Source organism: Carassius auratus, unplaced genomic scaffold (genome assembly GCF_003368295.1).
Source record: "Carassius auratus strain Wakin unplaced genomic scaffold, ASM336829v1 scaf_tig00011586, whole genome shotgun sequence".
Taxonomy (NCBI): Eukaryota; Metazoa; Chordata; class Actinopteri; order Cypriniformes; family Cyprinidae; genus Carassius; species Carassius auratus.
The window spans coordinates 261,425-286,607 of NW_020524219.1; the positions used below are offsets into that span (position 1 = coordinate 261,425).

Below are 25,183 nucleotides of genomic sequence, written 5' to 3' on the forward strand. Positions count from 1 at the left end.
TAATTTTACATTCTACAATTTGTTTGTTAAATCCAAAGTTTTACTGTTGTCTCTGATTATAGATCTGTTTTTAAAAATGAAAAGCAAAGGATTACAGTTAAGACCTTTACCTTCCACTCACCCTCTCTCATTCTTTCCCACGTGCTTTAGAGTAGAAACAATCTAGCCAAGAGCGCTAAGTAAATTAAGGTTAAACTTTATACGCCGCATACTTAATGCACCTCTCTTCTCCGATAAGAAACGAGAGCTAATGAGAATGTAATTCCCTTTAGTGGCTTAAAAAATACTGAACAAAATGGACACCAAAAACACTGTTGATTATATAAAGCAGCTCTAGCTGTAGTTTATCAGCATACCTTGGATTTCAATTTTGCCCAGCTGGGCAGAAGACTGGCTTAATTCTCAGTACCAGGACTCTGGGGGAGTACACAGGCCTCTACACAGCATGCTATTCATTTATTAACCATTAGCACCATGGTCTAAAATCATCCCATGCAAACACTATGGCTGGAACAGAAGGAGCCTCCTGTTTCCACCAATTCCCTTACTAGAGTTGATAATGGATCTAATAGGTAAATATTTTGGCCACTTTATTGATAGTGAGATCACTTAGAGTGATTATTCTGTGCTTATGTAGCCGCCCTGAGCTGATGGAGGGGAGCAGCAGGGGAGACGGATTATGTACCTGAATAATGCACTTGTGCTCTTCGTGAATAAATATTAGCAACATGTTTATCTTGGCTGAACTTGGAGTGTGGAGGAAACACACAATAAACTGTGGTTAAGAAATCCTCTATATTCCAATAAGCATGCTTTTCTTAGATTACCGTTTAGCATAGCTTTTTTTAAGCTTTTGAAAGATATCTCTTGGCTGCAGTGATTTGGTCAAAAAACTGATTTCTGATTTTAACAGTTATTAAGTATTTCACTTGTACTGAATGTAGGTTCAAAGATGCACTAGTCCTCAACACCTAAGAGAAATGCCAGTGAAAAACAAGAAACAGTTGATTTGTGAAAAGAGCGATCACATTCATTTTTCTAAAATATAAATCATTGCAGTAAATCAAGGTCGGGAGAAAAACATTTTCAAACACTCAAGTCTCAGTTAAGCTTTTAAAAAAAAAGTTAACAGTTATTCTGCAAAAATCTCTCATCAAAATAATGGATGGATATGGCATTTTAAAAGGACTGTTGACGGATGGCACCATAGTTAACTCAAAGACAAAAAGAAAATTGAAAGAACATATAAAATTAAAAAATACGACAACAACAACAACAAAACATAATGTAACAATGAGCAAAAACAGTTGAAACATTTTTTTGAATATCTTCTTTTACAGCGGGTATAGAAAAGAAGTCAGATGGCTTTGTGTGCCATTGAGAAGATGATTAGCTACACCTGATGGACTTTCAAGCCTTTTTTAGGAGGGGTGATACTTTTTCCAACTCAGTGGTTCTGTTTTCATATTTATGTATTTTTTTCTGACATGTTGGTGTTGTATCTTTCACTTGGATGTTAATGGAGTAAATACAGCTGGATAAAAGAAAAAACGCATCCGTCTTAATTTTAGGCTGCAAAGCAACACAATTTGATTATTTTAAAGGGGGTGTCTCTTTTCTAAACCACTGTGTGTTCTGAATGCAGAAAGAAAGAAAAGCATACACATTTTTTTTTTCAGTTACAGGAGGGTGAGTAAATGATAAATGTAATTGAAAAATAATAATGTCACGTTGAACTTCCCTTGATGTCTTAACAAAACCAGAGAAAGTTGTTAGAATGCCATGGGTCTATGAGGTGGAGGTAATATATTAGGGAAGCTATTTATATCGCACAGCTTCAAATAGTCGGAAAGTTTTTCAATATACACTTAGTACAGGAATTCGCATATAGCAGGAGACGCTTACTTTGACAGAGAGGGAACAGTTTTGATTGTCAAATTAATGTGGCGTCAAATTCACAGGCAGTTACTCTACTTCAATATTTGACCTTTTAGAGTGGGCCACAAATTTGACTTGAAAGCATTGGCAGTGTTTAACTTAGAGAGTCTCGCATCAAACTGTCCATTTGGTTTATGTGGAAATCGGTTCTAATGCGTGGTCTTTTATTGGGGGCACACTTTCCTCCTGATGGTCTCGGTATCCATGTATGCTCAGCAAACCTGTCTCAGCTGTCGGTACCTTATTTTTTTATTGCCAAGCAATTAAAATCTGTATAGGAGCAGAGAGACCCTCGGCGATGAAAACGAGAAGAGAGGCAGCAGAGAATCTCAGCAGCTGAAGGGGAGAAATGGTGTTTACGACATAATCACCGAAGAGCATGACTTATCTGTGGCACACGCTCATGTTTGTGATGAGAGGGCTGCTGGGATGTGCCAGCGTCTTCTCTGGAAGAGGCTTACGGAACACTCTAAGCTATGGAGGTGTCATTTCAGCACAGTGTGGTTTTTCACCAACACCAGAGCAATGAATACCTAACCAAACGCTTTGTAGAGCAAGAACGAGATTATGGGATCTTTTTTTCTTCTATGTTAGCAGCATTTCTGTGGCATGAATTTTGAGAAAGAACATTTTGTGCTTTAATGAAAGCAAGAACATATTACTGTCTATATTATTTAAGTTCATTTCAAGTTGCTTTAGCATCAGCTGGGTTTCCATCACCATCGCAGCCATTATTACCAACCGACTTGCAGAAAAACAGAGGGGGTGAGGGAGTAGGGTTGGTGCTTTCTGGTGTCAGCTTAGTGAAGAGATTGATGAGTCATCTCTTGAACTAAATATTTTCCTCTCAAAAAAGCTTGTATAGCATGAAAACATGCTGTAAGAGCAGTAGCAGAAAGAGGTCATGCCAAATATCATGTGCAAGTGTGTAATTCTGATACCTCCTTTGCTTCAGAGAAAACAAGACAGAGCTAAGTAAAAAAAATAATGACAACCTCTGACAGCTTCTCTCAATGTGGCTTCTTGATGTGGAAGTACACCGTTTCTTAAATGTCTGGCCATTGTTGTTGTAGTTTTTATATTAACAATAAACAATATTTTTATATAATAATATAATTTCAGATATTTGTATTAAATATTCATTATTTATATTTTATATTTATATTAATATTTGTAATATTTTTTTTTTAATATGCTAAAAATGTGTGTATATATACATATATATATATATATATATATATATATATATATATATATATATATATATATATATATATATATATGCAACAGGCCTATGTAACTGAATGCAGCTTTTATAGCACCTTCTATGTATGCTGTATTCAAGTTAAAACAGTTTGCTATTGTTGATTTAATATATTTTTTGGTGGATTAAATCATCGTTCTCAGATTCAGAAATATATATATTTAAAAAAAAATGTCTCAAGTTACGAATGTAACCATGGTTGCCTGAGTAGGGAACGAAACACTGTGTCCTCTAGGGGGCACTATGGGGAACACCTCGTCGTGACCTGTGTCTGAAGCATACATTGAAAAAACACAAACTTGTTGGCCAGCTACAGCCTCTGATGTCACTACCGGTGCGACTATAAACAAGTACTGGGAAAACACGTCATTCACGTCTTTGTCTGAAGCTTGCGTCTGAAGCATTGCAGGGAGCTAGAGGACGCAGTGTCTCATTCCCTATTCAGGGAACCATGGTTACATTCATAACCTGAGACGTTCCCTTTCAAGGGTTCTTCAAACTGCATCCTATAGGGGGCGCTATGGGGAACAGTATACCCACACCGCCATGCTGAGGGGAGTGCAGACCAGAATCATGGCGAGCACTAAGTACCAACTCTACCATTTCAACAGAAGTTGCCCCAAGGACGATTAAATGGCTTTGTGTGACAGTACCCCTTACTGCCAAAGGTCTAAGCTACACACCCAACTTAATTGTTAGGGCCTCTGCCCAGGGTAGAGCTGAAGGTTTGGAATCAGAAAAGATTCCTTTAAAGGGATACGGCTAAGAACCTAGCATTTTATACCAAGTCTTGCCTCTCACACAGGGGTTACTGCTAGCTTACGCATTAGCTTGCTGAAAGAGCTGTCTCCACAGTTCTCTATTAGCAACACCCTGTTTAGATATGTATCCGAGGATACATAGGTGAAGTGGCGCCCAAGATGAACGGAGCTTTTATCCAACTCAAGAAAGGGCACGAAGCAACCGCGCAAAGCCCTCACCATATAGGATTTTAGAAAGAACGCAGAATACTAGCGTGCAAACTTACCACAGTGTGGATTTCAGAAAGTGTGCAAAGACTTCACGTGCACACTTACCATAGCATGGATTTTCAAACACTGTTCTATGGAGGGGCTCTTGTGGCACTCTGGTGGAATGGTACATCTCAAAACAGTATGTTTGAGAGTCATCAACTTGATCTATGGAAACAATATTGGAGTGCTCTGGGGAAAAAACAGAGAACTCAGTCTTATATGAGAGAACTCCGAGCTCAGAGTAGCGCGCTCATACTGCTAAACTACCACGGGAATCACCCAAATAGCCCCTCATGTTAAGGGAAGGGATGCTTGAGGTGTATAAATAAATACACATTGGCTGAATGGAGCTTGAGGAACCAAGGTCTAATCATCTTAAGAAAGGGAACGAAGCGGAGTGTGTAACCCTTACCATACAGGATTCCAGAAAGTGTGCAGAAACTTGCGTGCACACTTACCACTTACGTGGATTTTAGAAAGTGTGCAAAGTGTACACGTACACACTGACCGCCATGTGGTTTTGAGAAAGTACACAAAGCTTAGCGTGTGCACTTAAAGGTCTTGGTAGCATGGAGAGAGGTCTGTGGTGCGGCGCGGCTACCTGATCTGGAAAAAGGCCCTTCCCTCCATCAAAGTCTCTTAGCAGAACAGCCTGATATGCTTGAAGCAACACCATCATGTGTAACAAAGCCACAGCCTGACCTGCTGATGCGTACGCCTTGCCATTTAAGCCAGATGAATTTCTGAAGGGGCTAAGATGGCAAGGAGGGAGCTTAAGGGGCCGTTCACATATCGCGCCTAAAAACGCGTTCTCCTACTTTCCAAAGCGCTTGGGCAGTTGCGCCCCCTGAGGCGTCTGCCTCCATGACGTGCCCTCTCCATGAAGATGCGGAAATCTCAGCAAAGGATAAATGGATTTGCAGTTGCTGCTCCTTCATCTTAGCTGAGCTTTCAACGTTGTTACAGTAAAGGATGAAGCTGATTGGTTAGTTCTTGTCACATGACCCGCGGTGCGCTTGCGGCATTCTGAAAAGTTGAAATGGTTTTTACTCTATGTAGTGTGGATGTGCCTGGAAAAACGGGCGAATCGCACCGCGTGCGCATTGCGACCACGTCGCTTCCATTATGAGCGCGCATACCGCGCGCTTACATTGGAAATAATGAATTTGAGCGTCCAAAAGACACGATATGTGAACGGCCCCTAAGAGATGATGTCTCCCCCGCAGAAAGCTCTTTTTAGCTCTTTATACAGGGGGCATCCTCTCATAGCTGCTTTCGCGCATCCCCTTGATGTTGGCAGATTTATTCTTATGCGAAACTGATGGATGCGAGAAGAAAATGGCCTCTTTCATTTCTTTTTGATATCTTTATGGAGATCATGCAGAAATGGAAGGCTTACTTGAGCTGGAGGACTGTGCTCAGAAAGATAACGCTCATCGAGTTTTTTTTTTTTTATTATTATTATTTTTGTGGCCTTACAGCGGCACCTTGTTAGCGCATTTTCATGGCAATTCCAACTTTGCCGTAGCGTGATCCAATAACCTCTACATACGCAGGGCAGGAGAATTGAGAAGGCTCAGCCTCAGCTTCTTCACCATCCTCAAATATCTCCTGCTTTTCCTGGGTAAAAACCCAGCAGAGCACTAAACTCAGTATCAGATAGTGTTAAAGATATAACATCATCCTCCCGAGGCTCTCTCTCGTCCACCGCCATTACGAGCACTAAAGGGAAAATCCCTCTTTAAAACATTCAAATAATAACATGTCAAATAATGCAGACACAGTCTAAATGGTCTAAATGCTTGCTAGTATTCACCATGATATACAGAGAAAGATCGCTCTTACCAGTTCTTTCAGATGCAGGCTTCAAACAGAACAGTCAGTGAAGAAGAAGAAGAAGAAGAAGAAGAGAATGACGTGTTCTCCCAGTGCCTGTTTATAGTCGCATTGGTAGTGACGTAAAAGGCTGTAGCCGGCCAACAAGTTGGTGTTTTTTCAATGCATGCTTCAGACACGGTTCACAAGGTGTTCCCCATAGCGCCCCCAAGAGGACGCAGATCGCAGTTCCCTTGAAAAGGAATCCATATGACCTTGAGCTGTTTTATTATTATTTATTATTTTATTATTATTATTGTTACTATTCATTTATTTTTTAAACAAACAATTGAGAAATCACCGTTCTTGAGTTCGTGACTCTCCCAGATATATATGTCTTATCTGGGTTTGGAGCAGCTCCGTAGTAAACATATTGACTATAACATGTTACAGTGCTGGTGAAGTTAATCTACTTTGGCATGTCATTTTATTCATTTATTGCGGTAGCTAAAGACATTTGTTTAAAGAGTACTTAACAGTAGAATAGCTGTATGTCATTCTTCATCCGTACTGAGATGGCACAGTACAGAAGCTGTTGGCTTTATCAGTCAGGATTTTTATTCATCTGGTGCATCTTAAAAAGCTTTATTGACACTGACATGAAATTAAATCAGAACGCCAGCTATTTGAAATGAATGAGCCAAGCTCTTCCTTGCTTCTACAATAAACTGTAATGCCTAAAATGAAATTTGTTAAGTGCACCTAATCTTTATTTTCAACTGGCATCGACAAAGAAATGATAGATTTCTTAGAATTACTTGTTTTTCTCCCTGCATTTTTTTTTTTTTTTTTTTTTGCAATGGCATGTATTCATGTATTCAGATATACCAAGACTTTTAGCAAGATAATTTTTAATGTATGTATGAATTTAGTTCTCTCAAGTTCACAAGTTGTTTTTGGATATATATATATTAACATATATATTAATATATATTAACATACTGTATCGTCAGGACCAATCAGACACACCATTTTTCATTTGATTTATCAAATCAATTATTCATTAGATCAACAAATGATCAGAGACCCCTCAGCCAATATACATACTAGATGCCAGGATGTCTGTGAAAGACTCCAGACCCCTGGTTACTATGGCAACCACGACACATCAGCCATACCATATAACCTTATTTGTGGAGAGGATCATCCTCCTAAGTTCTCTCTGAACATACTGCTATAAAAATTGACTCTTCTCTAATTAATTCATAGAAAAACCTTTCTTTTTATGAACACACATATACTTCAGGTCATTGTGTATGTTGTTACTGTTCTTGTATATTGTATTTTTGTCTCGTATACTGTTTTATGCATGCTTGTGATAGAACTACTCATTCATGTCATTTTACCTGTATGCAATCTTACCATGTTTATGAATTCGTCTTCTGATGATCTAAACGAGAGTGTATATTATATGTTGGTATATTAATAGTATTCCAATAGCAATATATTAGTATTCTAAGAATCTTAAAGATTCTTCTCTTGAATCTCCACTCGAGTTCCGTTTTGCAATTTTCATGCTTTCACAAAGGATTGTAAAACTCTTCATTAGTTCCAACTTCCTGCTTTGAATTTCAGCCTTTCTCATTGGACAAGTTTGTCCTGAGAGGCGTAAACTGTCTCGGACTTTAAAAAGGCCCACAAACAGTTCCACCTTCTCTGTTGATCTGCTTTCCTAACATCTGTTAAAGAGTATGTGAGCTTGAATTCTCTTGGATCCCTAAGTCTGTGCCAGGCTTCGTGCCTTGACTTTCCATTCACCAAAGATCTTAGGATCTCAGCTGATGTCTCTTTTAGCACTTTTCACTTTCCACTGGGAAGAAACTCCCAATCACCACTGAGTCAGGACACCTCATTCATCACTCTGCAAAACCGGAAGAACGTGATCGCAACTCCTACACCACCGAACCACCAAACCATCAAGACTTTGCTTTTCAGGCTAAAGAAATGCAAGTATCATACATTAACTAAACAAAACAGAGGTTTAGTATAAGCAATAGACCCTGTTATAAACAGCGCTGATGGTTTTATTCACGGGGTTAACTTACTCTTTCATAGCTTCATTCTCTGGTTTTCTTGATGGTATCAGCCATCAAATCTCATTTGCCCTTTCCCCTGTATGAGTGATTTGAGTAATTCAAAAAGTAATTCATGAGTAATTTTGCTATGCTCTAATGCATTAATACTGTATGAAAGTATTTTCTGTGGCCATGGAAAAATATCCTTTCTTAGCGCTGATATGAAATTATGCTAAGGGTTCACTGGATGGACAGATTAGTTGATGACAATATAATTCTGCTACAGTTACTACTGGCAGCTCATATAAACAATTGTAATTAATCATAATTAATTGTAAATATTTATATACATTTCCTTTTTTAGCTTAATTTACTACATACTTTTTGGGGATGAATATGTGTGATATTGAAAATGAAGCTCGGTTATTTTTTTATTTGGGGTCATTGCAAAAAGTATAGTTCACACAAAAATAATGTATATTTTCTTAAAAATGTACTCATCCAAGGCCATCCAAGATGTAGATGAGTTTGTTTCTTCATTGAAACAGATTTGGATAAATTTAGCATCACATCACTTGCTCACCAAAGCATCCTCTGTAGTGAATGGGTGCCGTCAGAACCAGTCGAGTCAAATGACATTCTGTGAAGTGAAATCTTTGTGTTCATAAGAAACAAATCCATCATTTTTAACCTCTAAACTGTTGTTTCTGGCAAAAATACGAATAGTAATTCAGATTTTTTTTTCTTTCTGAACTATTCTCATCTCTCAGTAAATTTCCAGCAAATTTTCATTTTTGGTTGAGCAATTCCTTTAATATATCACACATTTAACAGAAATGAAGAACCATTGTTGAAATAGTTAATTTTTAAAGATTGGCCTCACTTTCATATTTCATGTTACCTTTATTTTTTGTTACTTTTTGTTTCTTTTTTATCAAATGGTTTCCATTAGAAAATTTGCACAGGTGCAGAGATTGTTAATTAGCAGTGTTAACATTCACCCTTCTTTATGAGAGCGTTTCGGTCTATTATTCTATTAGATCTCAGTGTTTCGTTGCAGCAGTCATCAAAAATGTATTCTCATGAAAGTGTGCTGGAGTTTCATCTAAAAAAGAAAGTGTCACAATGAGACAGAATCTAAATTTGAATGGGATGGGGTGGAGAAGGTGTTCCTGTGGATTGCTGACGATGGATGGCAACACAACGTCTGTTTTCCACGCATGAAGTTATACAACGATAACTCTATTAGGTCTGACACCCCCATTCCAATTCAATTGTAAAATCCTTCATTACAAACAACTTCTGAAATCTGAAACAATCTGAAAATCCCAATGCCCTGCAGGATAAATAAAAGTGGCGACTTGGTGTAGTGAGCAGTAAACAGAATAAGATACAGTACATTAAGTCACTTCCTTGAGCCAATAAACATATGTCATCATGTTAAGCCTTTTGATAAGCCCCACACTGAATACCTGAACAAGGGGTCTGTCTCTAAACATTAAAAGCTGCTCTCTTAATCATAATTCAGCAGAATTGTGTTCCAGCCCAACGGCAAGATGTTAGCTTGCTTGTGGGAGAAACTCTAATGTAGCATCTCCTTTCGCCCCACTGCTGCATCAAACCCATCTGGTCTGATTTGACTAGACGGCTCTGCAAAAGATCTCCAGTCTCTCTGGTAATCTCAGCAGCTGTCTGCAGCGGAGGTGCAATCCTACAGGGTTCCCGCTGCAGTTAGCCTGGGATTATTTTTTCATGATAAGGTCTGTATCTGCTCTTTCCGTGGCTACTCCAGCCCATGCTCCAGTGAGGACAGATTTTGCTTATTAGTCTGGGTGACATGCTGGAGCAGAGGGGCTGTGTTCTGCCCTGAGGACACCGCAGTTTAGAAGAAGTGGAAATGAGAGGCATTTCCCCGGCCGTGTGTGGGGGAAGTAGAACAGAAGTGTGATATTGCATTAAGTTTGGGGTGAAATAGCTTCACCTCCTCATTTCCAGCTGCACATATGCATTCAGAAAGTCTCACAACAACAAGTACAACTGGCAAATTAGTGCAAGGTTTCAAAAGGTAACATTCTTTGAATATGAATATTTTTCTTATACAAACGCATCGCTTTGCTTCGGAAGGACTTTTTTTTAAGTCTCTGGAGCTTTCACTGGCATTATAAAGCTCGGAAGAGTCAGGACATTTTTATAATATACCTCAGATTATATTTGTCTGAAAGAAGAAAGTCATTTTTGGGTGAACTGTCCCTTTAAGCAATATATAAAATACGTGTTAAAGGCATACGCACTCTGGCTTTTCTTGCACATTTGTTGTTCTAAAGACGTTGCGATAATTTTATCAAGACATGATGCTGTGTAGTAAAATAATGTTTGCAGCATTTGTCATTTTTATACTACTGTTTATTAACAATATTTCTTATACAAAGAAATTGGATTTGTGTTCCTTTTCTTTGAAGATAAGAACCAGCACGTCCTGACAAAGCTTGCTTTATAAATCCATTCACTTATATCACTCCCATTATCATGCATTTGTTGTTCATGTACACTCGCTGCCTGATTTGTAGTCACAGATTTCTTATCCTGCTAATGAAAGAAGGAACCAATTCCATGCGCTACTGGTCAAACACGCTTCATTACAGTGGGTGGTGTAGTTGGGTCAATGTGAGCATGGTCCATACTGCACACACTGTTTATACCTTTCTCCCTCAAAAGGGCAAGTTAAGTGGCCCTGGAAGCGGGAGTGATTTCTGTCTGCGGTGTGCCGAGGTAGAAAAATGATGGTAAATGTAGTGAGGTTACTGATCAATAGTGCATTTCTGCACAGTGTGAAAACAACATCACTCACGCTGGAAGAGAACAGTGATTTTTATCAATATGTTTTTTTTTTATTTCTGCTTTTCCTCCACCCAAGAAACTCTAAAAGGGTGGGCACAGTACATTTTTTTGCATTTCATTTTTGTGTACATCAAAGCTCCAAAGCCTTCAGCTCAGAAGCTTGTGCTTCAACTGATGAAAACTTTCAAATATATATTGAACTTCCTCCAGAATGGCATCTGACCTACATAATATTTACCCCAGAATGTTGCTCTAATAAAATATTTTATCACCAATTGCAGCCTTCTTCATTTCCCTCTCCTTTAGTTTTGTTCAAACACAGCACGCGCCCCTCAGTCTGTGAACAATGTTTATGCATGGTGTATTGTCTTAGGGCTTCTTAATGTTGTATGGATGTAGACCGAGTGAACTTTAAAATCGGTGGAAGAATCGTTGCCTTCTAAGCCATGACTAATTTAAGACCAAAGCCTCCAAACACTCCAAAGTAATCCCCAGTCTTTCACTGCAGTCTGCAACCTTTGATGAAAGTCAATGAAGATCAAGGGAGCCTGTCAAGCACTTTCCAATTTGTCAAGCCTAATATAAATAAAAGTCACTTTTTTTTTTCGGGGAATACTGAGTTGTTGAATTCCGACTTTCTTTCAACAGATTATTTGCTATATGGATAATCCATTTCTGAAAAACAGGACAGGAAAGAGTCCAAAAAAAAAGTCTCTGGATATGTTTGTCTCATGATTACATTTAATAAATTAATTAATTTTTTTTTGCCTTATACATTTTTTAAGCCTATTAAACAAATAATAATAAAAAATAGACCAAAGTGATGCAGAACCAGATGTAACCCATGCAATGGCAAAGCAGCCAATGTGTTCCAAAGGATGAGCAACATCTGGATGTCACCCAGCATTAACACATCACTTAATATCTGTCTCTATATGCCCATTGTGTTACCAATGACAATCTATGCCTGTGAGACCTGGAAAAATACAGTGTGCATTGGCCACAAGCTGGCCAAATTCCTCCAGCGACGTCTCAGATGTATTCTACCTGTCACATACCACGACCATGTTACAAATAGAGAGATTCTGCGCAGGGCTAAAACTCATAGACTTTCTTTCATTGTGTCTGAGCATCATATCAAACTGACAGGGCACATCCTGTGGCAACCAGAACATGCCTTGCGAAAATAGCACTGACATGGATGCGTCCAATGGATGTCGAAGAGTACATTCAAAGAGGATTTAAAGCGAGCTGGCATTAAATGGGAAGAAATTGAAACCCATGCAGGCAATAGCTATTGGTGGAATTTGCTTGCTGCCCAATGTACCCTTTGCACAGACGGATTACAATTTAACCTCTTAAGACCAGATGAAAGAGTTTTAGGAAAAAAATAATTATTTCCATGTCTTTACATTGTTTAGAGCATAAAAAATAATGTAAATAAAAAAATAATTCATGTATTATGTCATAAGGACTCAATTTCTTAAAAAAAAAAAATAAATAAATAAATAAATAATAACCTTAAATGAACATGCATAGGCAAAAACTATATAGATTTTTTTAAATCACCAATACATTTTTAGTTTATTTTAGTTTAGTTTAAATTAGAGAGATTTAAATGATAATTACAAAATATTATATTTCCATAAGAGTGTCACTACAGCAATTTCAGTCATTTTTGATGACCAAGGAGAGGGAGTGGTCATGGTGAAACATACAATCATTTGGTATCTTTTAAAAGTCCTGAATGTGCTCTGTACAAAACATTCAGACTTTAATATTCACAAAAATATCTGTATTCATGTTAGGTCTTAAGAGGATAACATTTCTGTAATCTATACAACCTCTACCAGTCAGCAGTTTTTGAACAGTGAGATTTTTAATGTTTTATAAGGAAAATTATCTTCTGCTCACCATGCCTGCATTTTTTTAAATTCAAAGTACAGCAAAAGTAATTTAGTGAAATATTTGTACTATTTTATTTAACTGATTTCTATATGAATATATTTCAAAATGTAATTGATTGCTGTGATCAAAGCTGAATTGTAAGCATCATTACTCCAGTCTTCAATGCCACATGATCCTTCAGAAATCATTCTGCTGATTTGTTGCTCAAGAAACATTTTATTATTATTATCATTATTATTATTATCAATATTAAAAACAGCTGATTAATTAATTAATTAATTTATTTATTTATTGTGCAGCAAATCGCAATAAATGAATGAATTCACAATATGAATTCACAATAAATTACATTTTAAAATATATGAAAAAATTAAATAGTAAAAATACTTAAACATGTTTTACTGTTTTGCTGTACTTTGGATCAAATAAATGCAGACTTGGTGAACAGAAGAGCCTTTAAAAAAAAAAAACATTAACAGTATTACTGTTACAGCGATAACTGCAATAGCTGGAGGCTTTTGTTCATATTAGGGATTTCCTGGTATGACTTTATGCGCCCTCTAGCTTCAAGTATGAATAAAACACACACTTGCATGAGTGTTTAGCACTCCTCAATGTTAATCTCGCCTTGTCCTTGGTCTGAATAAATCATAAGGTCTTGCGCAGACTATCCTGTCTTTTTTAATTTAAATCTATATTTATTCACACTGGCTCTTGAAAACCTCTATGGCCTGAAAAAGTGTGAAGTAATCTAAGCCCCTGCCACGGTTGCAAACAGAAACCTCTCCCTCACTCTGTTCTAATTGGCTTTGATGTGTTGCCAGCAGTTTAACTTTCTGCATGGACAGAAAAAGGTACTGGGTGATGATGTTTGGGGACCAAATCAGGGACCAAAAATCAACCTATCTGTCATTTTCTTTGAGACGATAATATTTCAAATTCAATTGTGTTCACTAATAAGACAAGGTCAAAGAGAATAATCAGTTAACATTCAAGGCATCTTAATCACTTCATTGAACCTGACCTCTCAGGAATAGTAAGTCAATTCTGTATCATGCAAAACAAAAATTGCTTTGAATCTCTGGCATTAAAATGCATGATATCAGTTCATAATTACTGATTAGCACAATGAGTCCAATTATAGCCAACAAGGAGTAATTTGAAAAGTCACCTCAGCAGTTTGTGTAATTATATACCTACTGTACAAATACAGAAATGAATTTGTGTTGGTTGTGAAGTGTACATTTTACACTAATTAGACATTTTACGGCTCGAAGACCAAACAACTTGAAGTAGTTCATGCAGATTTAAATGGGAGAAAAGGATTATACTGACAATCCTGACCATATGTTTTATCTGGGATAATATAATATAATAATTAATATATATTATTTATTTATTTTATTTTTTTCTAACTTTAGTAATATAATTAGATAACCATTTGTGAAATCAACAGAACAGTACCAGCACTTATATTTATATCTAATCTAAGCCTTTGAGAAAGTCTGTGTTTGCATAGGACTCACAATGACATTGTGTTAGCCAGATGTTTATGTCACATGATTTTCATGGACAGATGACAGAAAGATCCGCACTGATTGTGCAAACTTCAAGGTGGCTCTTATTTGTGAAATTTTATTTGTGATCATTCTTTGCTATCAGTCTCAATAATCTTACTGGCATCACACACCATATCGCCATCTGCAGGTGGGCTGCGTTCTCACACACACCCAGACACACAGGTCAAATTATCCCTGAAGTGCTGAAATATTATTAAAACAATTATATATTTTTCAAAATATTTTTCTTTTTTTTTTGTTTTCAATAGTTTTGTTTTGCTTTTCAATTAAAATTAAAATTTGCATTACTTATGTTTTCTTATTATTTATTTTCTGAAAATTATTCTTAAGTTAACAATTTTCCTCGTAGTTTTACTAACAATAGCTCTTTTGCCGCATTGCCAAATGCCCATTCTGCACTGCATCTATTAACTGTGCCCTAAAGGCTGCATTTAGTTCTAGTTTCTTGCAATCTTAAAACCTGTTTCTAGGTTTTATAATAAAACCAACATAGTGCTTCATGGTTGCAAACCTTCATCAATCTGTTGACATGGCTTTACAGTTGGTTTAGTTTCAATTTTTCCTCGATGAACACATTGTAAACCTTTGCAACTGTTTCCTCAATGCTTGCTGATTAGTAAACGAAGTTAAAACGGTTACATACCCCGACCGTGCTTGTGAAAAGATGCCTGCTATGCCGACACAACTGTGTGACAGATAAAAAATGTGCAGGCCATGAGCCGCTCCCTGTATGAGATTTGTCATCATATCCAGTCCAGTTGCTTCAGGGTCAGGACTCAAATTAATTCCTAACCGACTACAGCACGCAGCGTGAGTGATAGTGGAGGCTGCTATTTTTGAACAATAGAAATGCATGTGTCTGCTGGCTGGATGGATGCAATGGTGGTACCGGGTCATTTTAAATTGCCCTGTAATTTACTAACATTTTGTGAAACCGCTCAGAGGAGTTTTTTTATTGCACAGTAGCACTGCAGGAAAGGATATCCCTTTAAATCCCATTAAAACTTTGGGCCACCCTAACACATTTATATACCGTAAAAAAAGAAAAAGAAAAAAAGTAAGATACAATCTTATTTAGAGGAATAGTTCGCCCCAATAAATACAATTTATTGAAAATGTACTCCAAGATGTACATAATTTAGTTTCTTTGGCAGAACAGATTAGAAGAAATGTAACATTAAATCATTTGCTCACCAAAGGATCATCTGCAGTGAATGGGTGCCATCAGAAAAAAATATGTCCAAACATAAAAAAAAAATATAATCTACAAGAATTTTACACAACTCTAGTCAATCAGTATACATCTTGTGAAGTGAAAATCTGGGTTTATAAAAAATGCTTGGATTTTTGCCTATCCATAATATTCCTTTCTCCAGTGAGTCGTCTCGTCTGAATCAGGAAAGAAATCTGCACAGTTCAAGCTCAATTTACAAGTGAAAACAGTACAAAACAGTGCTAAACAGTTCTAAAATAATATGTCCATGGATTCTGATGAGAGTGGAAGAGTTATTATGGATAATGGACTGATATTTTGGACAGAAGTGACAGTTTGACATTAAAATGCCTTAATGATGCATTTGCTTCTAACAAACAAACAGCTATTTGCTTCACAAGATGTTAACTGATAGACTGGACTCGTGGATTACTTATTGTGATGTTTTTATAAGGTGTTTGGACACTTATTCTGACGGCACCCATTCACTGACTAGGATCCAGTGAATTTTTTATTGGTTGGGGCGAACTATTCCTTTAAGGTTTAGTAAACCATATTTTTAATTTTATTATACAAAGCTCAATTTCCATGATTTTTGTAACAAAGCCATGCATGGTGATGGAGACAGGTGTGCCAACAAATAAAATATTGTCTTTTGTCTATTCACATTGATATTCAAAGCAGCAGGTTACCAGAAATATTAGAGGTCTTCGTTGTGTATTTCAACTAACAATTACGAGTCTTAAAAGGAGGAACTTCAAACAAGATGCTATTGTTTTGCTGCACATGCTGCTTTGTGTGTGTCAAAAGTATTGCTCAAAATGAGAAGAAAAAAATCTTGTTCATTTAATGCAGAAGTTACAGTAGCAGTTAGACTAAATGAACAAGAATCACCATAATGTGTTCATTTCTCATTCATTTTGATGTTTAAGAACTAAAAGACACGATGGCAGAACATCTGTTCGATCCGTTTCTTGCCTTGAGGAAACCGCAGCTTAGGCATGAAATGTATTCAAAGGAATTAAACATTCTAGATCGAGTTTAACTATTAACATACATCAAACCTCTTCGTAAAGTCTTTGATTTGATGTTTTCATACTGCCTTGCAATTTGAAATGAGAAGAAACAACCTTTAACAAGTTGTAAAATAGCATCTTTCCCTTGTCTTTCACTAAAACAAAGAGAAATGTATTCCCAAGGACGCTACATTCGTTGTTAGTTTAGCAGAAGTTATCACAGGAGAGGAGACCTCCTCAGTTCACTGCAAGGTTAGCAAGTCTCCTCTGGGAGAGACGCTCCATTCTGTTCAAACAGATTTTCCAGACTGAAGATAATGGTGGTGTGCATTCTTTAAACATAACCTTGAGTTGGGGATTTGAGGTCAAATTAATAAAGTTTTATAGGGTTTTTTAGTGCAGGGGGCCTATAGAGGGGTCATCTCAAGAGCTTCCATAATGAAGCACAGTCTGGATTAGAAAACCAGTTCACTGTAAATGCAGTTCCTTCAAGTTAATGTACTTGTCACTGCTGTCTAAAGACGTCTGTTTAGAAGTTTTTCTCCACACCATGATGAATATTCAGTAGAATATGGTTCAGTGTTTTGCTTATAGGATTATTTCATAATTTCCTCATGTTGTTTCAAACCCGTTTGACTGTCCATGGAACACAAAAGCAAATGCAGAATGTCAAAGCCACTTTTTCATTTACAGTGGATATGAATGAAGATCAGGGGCTTTAAGCTTCTTCCATAACAAAAAGTCCAATAAAAACATCATAAAATATGATTCACACACTATGTTACAAGTCATAGCTTTATTTGAGGGAAACTATATTATTGTTGCTTTGACATGTTTATGGTACTTTTTGAAGCTTGACAGTCCCTGATCACCATTTACGTTCATTCTAAGGAAAAGAGCAGCATAAACATTTTCCTTAGCATCTCCTTTTGTTTTCTACAGAATGAATGATATGAAAGTAAGAAAAAATGTCAGAATATTAATTTTTTAGTAAAAAAGCCCCCTTTAAATCCATGTGTGAATGGTGACAGACAGACTTGCGGAGTATGACAAGCATGAATGGTGCACTCTGGGATCAAGGAGTTCAGAATCAGTCATGTCTCAGACATTGACACTAATGAATAGATTTTGTGAGCTTTGCTTCAGTTTTGGTCCTGAAAGGTCAACTGGGGAATTATTCTTCAGCCAGATACTTTTGAACGGATTTGTGTTTTTTTTTTTTTTTTGAAAACTGAACATGGAAGAAATGCATTTTGTATGCTTTGTATTATTACAGGTTCAATCTTTGCCAGTTCGAGCTGACCTTTGTTAGTGTTGCTTTTATTGCTACTCAACAAATACGTAATAAAGACATTATAATAATTTTTATTAAGTAGCAATAGCAACCAATAGCATGCACCAATAGCAACATAGTTAATAAGTATAGTGTCTGTCTATCATCTGTGCGTCTATGAATTGGTTGAGTGTTTCAGGGACTCACTGACAGTGTTTGAATGAATCACTTCACTGAAGTGAACATTGATTTATTGACTCACTCATAAAGAATTTTCACTTGTTTTGTTTCTTGTATCTTTGAATCAGTGTTTTGAATTAGTTGAATGAATGAGTCCATGACTCACTGGCGTAAAGATGACCTTCGGCTTAGTGTGTCCCGTGCTTAAAAGTCCCACCATCAGCTCACAGATTGAAAGCAATTTTAACTAATTCGTAGTGCTTTTCAACTTTAAATATAGTTACAAACACACAAAGTTTACTAATAGGGCAAGAAACTGCTCTTTCTAGATTGCTTTATAGCAGCCGCTTTAAGTTAAGGCACCAGTAATTATAAAACATATACATTATGTCAGCAATACTCATACAACCATGCACATGGACGCCACGTTTCATCAAGTCTGCATATGACAAATTGATAGTTTAACACTAGACACTGCAGACAGGGACATTGAACATCAGGTGACAGTATGAAAGTGAGCGTGCATGAATAGATTTGAGTGACTCTGAATGCCATCCGGAGATTGAGCGTCAAACATTTCCAGCTATACCAGCTGTATTAACTCGTCGTCTCCCTCAACACAATTTGCATAACCATGTGGAATGATAATTGACATTTTCAACATAGCTTCCCTCAAACTGAAGTGATTTTAGCTCTCATTCCAACGCAGCTGTATTAATGTAATCTACCAGGAATGGTTCAACCGTAGTAACATTTTTGATTGAAAAGCTAAAGCGAAAAGTGTTTACCTTGATGACAGTGGCAGCCTCCACTAACACAGTTACTGACTCTGGTAGGATAGAAAAGTCGACAGTTGTCAGAGATTTAGATTTTGAAATGGTATGCTAATATCCTAGTTTTCTGGCCCAAATTGCTTTTGACCTTGAGGTTAAACGTAGACATTTGCAGTGCACATATATAAGTATCTTGCCATTTGATATGAGATAATGAGATAAAAGAGATAATGATCAAGATATGATATACCAGAGTGCATTTAGATTTGAGGTGTCATACCAGACTAATACAGTTTGAAATAGTTACATTTTAACATAGCTGGGTTAATACTACTATGATTTAACAGCAACTTATGAGTCACAATTTAGTGACCTGATACTATATTTATTGGTTTAAATATAAACATAAATAAAAAATGTCTAGATACAAGTAAATCGTCACGAGTGCACTACAGAGTGGGAGTGCAATGCAAGAAACGGAGGGATACGAGGAGTACATTAATCCAAAGTTTAATTATAACAAGGGAAATTCACGTAAAAACATTGACAATATCAGACAACAGAACTCAAACTGGGAACACTATTTAAACACAGCAGGATAATGGGAAGATGAGACACACCTGGGATACAATCAAAACAAACGGGGAACACCTGGAATGAAATCCATCGACACAAGGAACAAAAACACATACGAAACACGGGACAGAGTCAAATAAATAAATAAATAAAATTAATTAAAATAAATTAATCTTAACTAATTAACTAACCCCGTTATTTCTCGTCACCCCCAAAGTATTCTCAGTTCCTAAAAACTAATGAATGCATGGATTCTTGGGAAGAGTCATGGATATGGAGTCTCGGTACACAAACTTCTTCAAAGTTTATTTTTTACATATTATTATATAGATTCATTGTAAAGGTGGTGGAGTGGATTATCCAATAAGAATCATACACTACATAATATGGGAATGTAAGGGGGAAAACAAATATGTATATGGAATACATTTGGCAAACAAAGTGTTTATCCTCCTGCTGCTTCTAGATCCAACAGGATATGCATTACATCTAATGGGATTATGGCCAGGAAGTTCTGGACATATTAGGAGTGCATCTGGCAGAATGATACCTTTACCCTGCGAAAGGACAGTCTGAATTGACCGGTAACCTGGATCTGAGGAGGCCCCCAACGTCATCTTACCATTTGAACACAAGAAGAGATATACATATGCATGCATGCATACAGTGAGATACAGAGAAAGGAGAGACTAAAGAAAGTAGAGAGAGAGAGAGAACACAGAAGGGAGGATTGAACGCAAACTCACAGAAATATTCTGGCAGATAAAGTGTAATATATTCTAGCAGAGCACAATGGTAGGGTTCTGGAGGTAAAAACTCCATTGATTTTCTCCATGAGGAAACTGTTTTTTAACAATAACTGATACACCTTTTAAGACAAACCTGTGAGGTTAATAATTGGTGTTATATGCTTTTGTTGAATCCATATATTCACATTAATTCAACTTAAAAATATTTAAATGTGTTTAAAAGCAGATTGGGAAAAACTACAGTACCCATGATGCTGTATTGCAATTTCCACTAATCAGGGAGTCCCAATGAACAAAATGCCCCAAAATAGCTCTTTAGCTCCGCTCACTCTCATCTGTAGATACAATCAAAAACTTTAAATTACTAGTTTTATATTTCCTCCTGTTATTTTATTTGATTATATCATTTCCATTGCTTCATGGGATTGTACTTCTAAAGCTATTAAATACACAGTCTTGTATACCTTGTCTTTTTTTGTTAGATTTTCATACACATTTTTGTTTCAAATAAAAATTTGCAATGTTGTAACTACTGAAACCAGCCAACCAAATTGGGTGGGCACCATTGCACCCTATATTATAAAATGCATAGTTCCAACTCTGATTAGATTGGATTGGATTTTAAGGGAAAATGTGAAATGACCTAAACACACACCACTTCTCATGTATTCTAAATTAATGTGGCAGTTGGTTACACTGCAAATTGTGTTGGCCATTTTGGCACAGAAGAAAACAACATGGGCATTAATTTGGATTGGCATATGGATAGGTGGATAAACACAGATAGATTGGTAATTCTACATAATTGCACCCTGTGCAACTACCATAACTGCAGCACAAGGCAGACATGAGTTAATCAAAAGTGAGTGTTGTGATATCACAAACAGCCAGCGTGACCCGCTTCGTGCCATATCTGTCTCTGCAAGACGACAGTAGATCCACATGTATTCTTTCTTTATGTGGCTTCTTTCAGTTTGCATTCCTTCATGGTGATCTTTATGTCTGTTTATATTAGTGGTGTTCACTGAGCAATATGAACTGCTCCATGTAGAAATTCTCACTGTGCAGGTTTATGGAAGACGTTTTGCTTAGAGCAGAGCATAGCATAAATTTAATTTGTGAATCTTGATGATCCACATTTGAGCATCCATTTACTTGCTGACCCGTTTTAACACTGAATATGCACATTATGGTGTAAGACCATCAATTGACCTGAACTGAAATGCTTACTATATATACATTCATAACAAAGATGTGAACTCATTGTGACTGATTCACAACAAAAACAGTGTAATGAAACCTTCTTTCAACCACCCACCCAGAGCTCTGGAATTGAACACAATTGAGCTTCCTCCAGAAAAACAAAACATAAAAAATAAAAAATAAAATAAACAAAGGATAATTGGCTCATTGTGTCCACGGTGGTGGTAGGAATGGTAGAATGGTTGGATTTTCCACATTTTTGCTAAATCAGTCGAATCGGGTATTAAGGATCAGTAGCTTTATGTTGTTTTCCCTTCTCCCAGAATTGTTATCAAATCAAGAGTATCGTTTTCAACACATTTCACTGAAGCGTGGATTCACACTAGTAATTAGCTAAACTGATCTACAATTTGCTTAGGTCAGCCAGGTTTTAATTAAAAAACAGTTGAAGCAGATTAGCTTCACAAGTACCAGGTAGCATCAGACGAAGATATATAATTTTTAATTAAATCTTATCTTATGCCATTCTTCCACTTGGCATGTTCATCATCATTTTAATTTAACGATCTCTGGTAAAACGGTCAAGTAAAAAAACAAAGACATTTAAACCTAAATCTTCTGCATTTATTTTGCTGGAATGAATCTCCCATCAATGTAAACATAGTTACAAGTGATTAGATAAGGATTAGCTGAAGGCTTTGGCATATGAATATGAGAATGATAATCTGGTATCACCACATATAATATTTGGATTCTGTTCACTGTAATCTCCTAATCATGGATTCTATTTTATGTGAAGATAAAAATTATGATTCTAATGATTAAATGTTGCTGAAAATTTATAATTACATATTGTTTAGTATGTAATACTAATCGGCCTGAAAAAAAAAAAAAAAACATCTTAAGATAGTTTGCTGGATTTAGCTGGTTTGCAAAAGTACGTAGTCTGTTTGCTGGTTTTAGAGGGGTTTTGAAGGGACACTTTCTAACTAGTGGTAGACAGACCAGATAGGTAATAGGTAAAGGTATAAAGATTTGATTTGAAAAAGCACACTAGAATGTTTAGTTCTACTTGTGTGATCATTATAACCTTAAAAATTTTATGTTTCAAAGTAAATAGACAGACAGACTGAAAGAAAGACAGATGAATAATAGCCCAGTTGTCCAAAATAAATAAACATATTTTTTTTACGTGTTTGGAGTAAATATTTCCCCCATTGTCTGTGTTGACCTCAGTGCGTGCAGTATCTATCTGTCTTCTCCGCATGCGTTCACCCTGAGTTCAGCTCTAGTTAGGGAGACACATGATGGGCAGTCAGTTTCCTCACTTATCCGAGAACAAGAGCACCGCCGACCGCGCGCCGAGCGCGTTCTCTCTGTCTCCTGGAGTATTTCTGCATCTTTTCTCAAACAGGCAACCCGTTTCAGCACCTCCGGAGCTGTTCACGTACTGAACATCCTCTCTCAGTTGTGATCAGTTTGTGCGGGTCCAATTAAAGTGAATTTGAAAACGACGAGGCTCAGAACGAGGCTGAAGCATCTTTAAGAGCGCGCGCATCTCTCTGAGAGCACGAGCAACATATGTGCTGCCTCTGAAGACTCGGTACAGCACCTCAGTGTGTCCGAGAACGCTTGAAAAAACACCTCACCCGACTTGCTGAAAACTTTCAAGGAATATTTACGAGCATTTTTAAGGGATTTCCTGTCAGTAACACAGAGTAAAACTGATACTTTTGGAGATATTTAGAGGACGGAATACGAAGTGAACGCTGCGTTCCGAGAGGGAATCACATTTACGCTACTTCAGTTAAACGGTTCTTCGTCGCGGACGGAAGTTTCTGAGTTTTCTGACGGGAAAAATGGGCATAACTGGTTATGTTGAGCTGCAGTGGAAATGCCTGATTGTTGTGGCTCTAAGACTGCTGTTCCTTGTGCCCGCAGGAGTGCCAGCGAGAAGCGGAGAATCTTATTTAAAGGACAACATCACTGTCAGACAAGGAGACAGTGCTGTCTTGAAGTAAGTCATTGGTTATATTAATTTCATTATGGTAACTGTATACGTTTTATGGTACGCGCTTTTTTCATTTTAAAAGCTTTTTGGGACCGTCCTGCAAACATTCGAATGTTTATTTAATCAATAATGTGGTTAGCAGGTGTCATTTCTTATTGAATCATTTTAGTTTAAAATAAACTCGTGTTAGTTTTAAGTGTTTTTATTTAATTTTTATTGAGCTCTAAATATTATTATTAGCCACATCTCATTTTTCTGCTGGAGTTGTTTTGGGCATCCGTGGTGAGATGCAATCGTCTGGTAATGCAATCAGCATGCAGTCTGGTCTATGTAATCAGCTTTGGTGGCCTATTTAAATAAGTAGTTCATCAACAAATCAAATTTAAGTTCGACTCAGTTCTCTATTCCCTCTCTTTCAGTCATTCTCCCTCTCCCATCTCGCTCATGTCTGATTTCCCATTCCCCTTCCCCTCTGTCTCAGTCACACACAAACACACACACACGCACACGCACGCTCATTTATTGATGCCCACACGCACTTGCAATAACATCATTGTTTCCTTACTTTCCCTCTAATGGTTATTCCGTGAAGTTATATAACTGTGGGCAACAAGGCAGTCGTTTTTCCTGTAGGGGGACTGAGAGTAAAGTATGTCTCTGTTATACCAGATGCAGCGGAGGACGTTTTGTGTAGCATGAGACAGTGGCCTTTGCTTGTGTCCTTTGACGCTTGGCACCAGAATCTCTGTCTAGAAGAATGTTATTTTTGTCTGGAACAAAGCTGCAAAACAAAACTGCTGAGGACGGCAACAGTCCTTCGACCCTTATATCGGAATTTAATGAATGAAAAACCCTCTTTTGAATATAGAGACATTCATGCGCAGAATGCTTTTGCAGAATGCTCATGTGTGTGTGTGTGTGCGTTCCTAAAAAAATGTGCATATATCCATGTTTGTGGATGGATGCATGAATGGACAGACAGATAGATGGATAGACAGACAGACATAGAAAAACAGATAGATAGAACTTTATTCTATTCTGTTTCCCCTCCAGCGTTTTTGAAAAAAAATTGTCATGCAACCGCCAGCATTTTTTATGATTTTCACTGAAATAACATGGCCTTATATTGTATATTGTATATTGGAATATATTGTTTTATGAATATATGAACATGCAATACATCAAAATAAAGAACAGAGCCTCTACTTTTTAAACAAAAAAAAAAAAAAATTAGTTTTTATTCTAGCTTCAATAATTTTATCAACACCTGAACACCTTTTTTTAAGCAGCATTTTAAGCAAAAAGCAGAGAAAATCATGTTTTTATCAAATACTATATCTGGATCATATTCAGTAGGATGATCAAAGCAAAGATGCAGATCTCTTCCATCAACACCCCCAAAGCTTGCACAGTCTTTTGCCAGTTCCTGGCTCACCATTTCACTCTGTAACATTAGGCAGTGTTAAGGATTAAAAAAGGAAATTATGCCATTCTTTATCGTTACCACCAAAGTTTTCTCAGGCCCCCAAAAGTGTTCATGGCCATGGGAAGAAAAGGCACAACAGACACAGATATAATTTTACCTTCACTTCAAATCTTTATTATCTTATACAGGCTATTTAAATGGAGAGTATAGGAGTGTTTAATCACTTCAACCAATAGAATATAGATTACATATGTGTTGGATATAAGCCAGAAATATGTTATATAAAATAAATATATAAACAAGAAATACTGGACAAATGAGTAATACTTCTG

General features: G+C 36.9%; 1 protein-coding gene across 2 annotated transcripts in view; it reads left to right on the forward strand.

Annotated features, from left to right (window-relative positions):
- Positions 1-25,183, forward strand: part of LOC113073193 (opioid-binding protein/cell adhesion molecule-like) — a 147,558-nt gene that overhangs the window by 34,475 nt on the left and 87,900 nt on the right. The window contains exon 2 of one of the 2 annotated variants that reach the window (XM_026246071.1): positions 23,356-23,431. In XM_026246071.1, coding sequence (XP_026101856.1) covers positions 23,356-23,431 — 76 coding nt within the window. Of the gene's footprint in view, positions 1-22,692; positions 23,432-25,183 lie in introns of those variants that run through there. The other variant, XM_026246070.1, reaches the window with a different exon arrangement.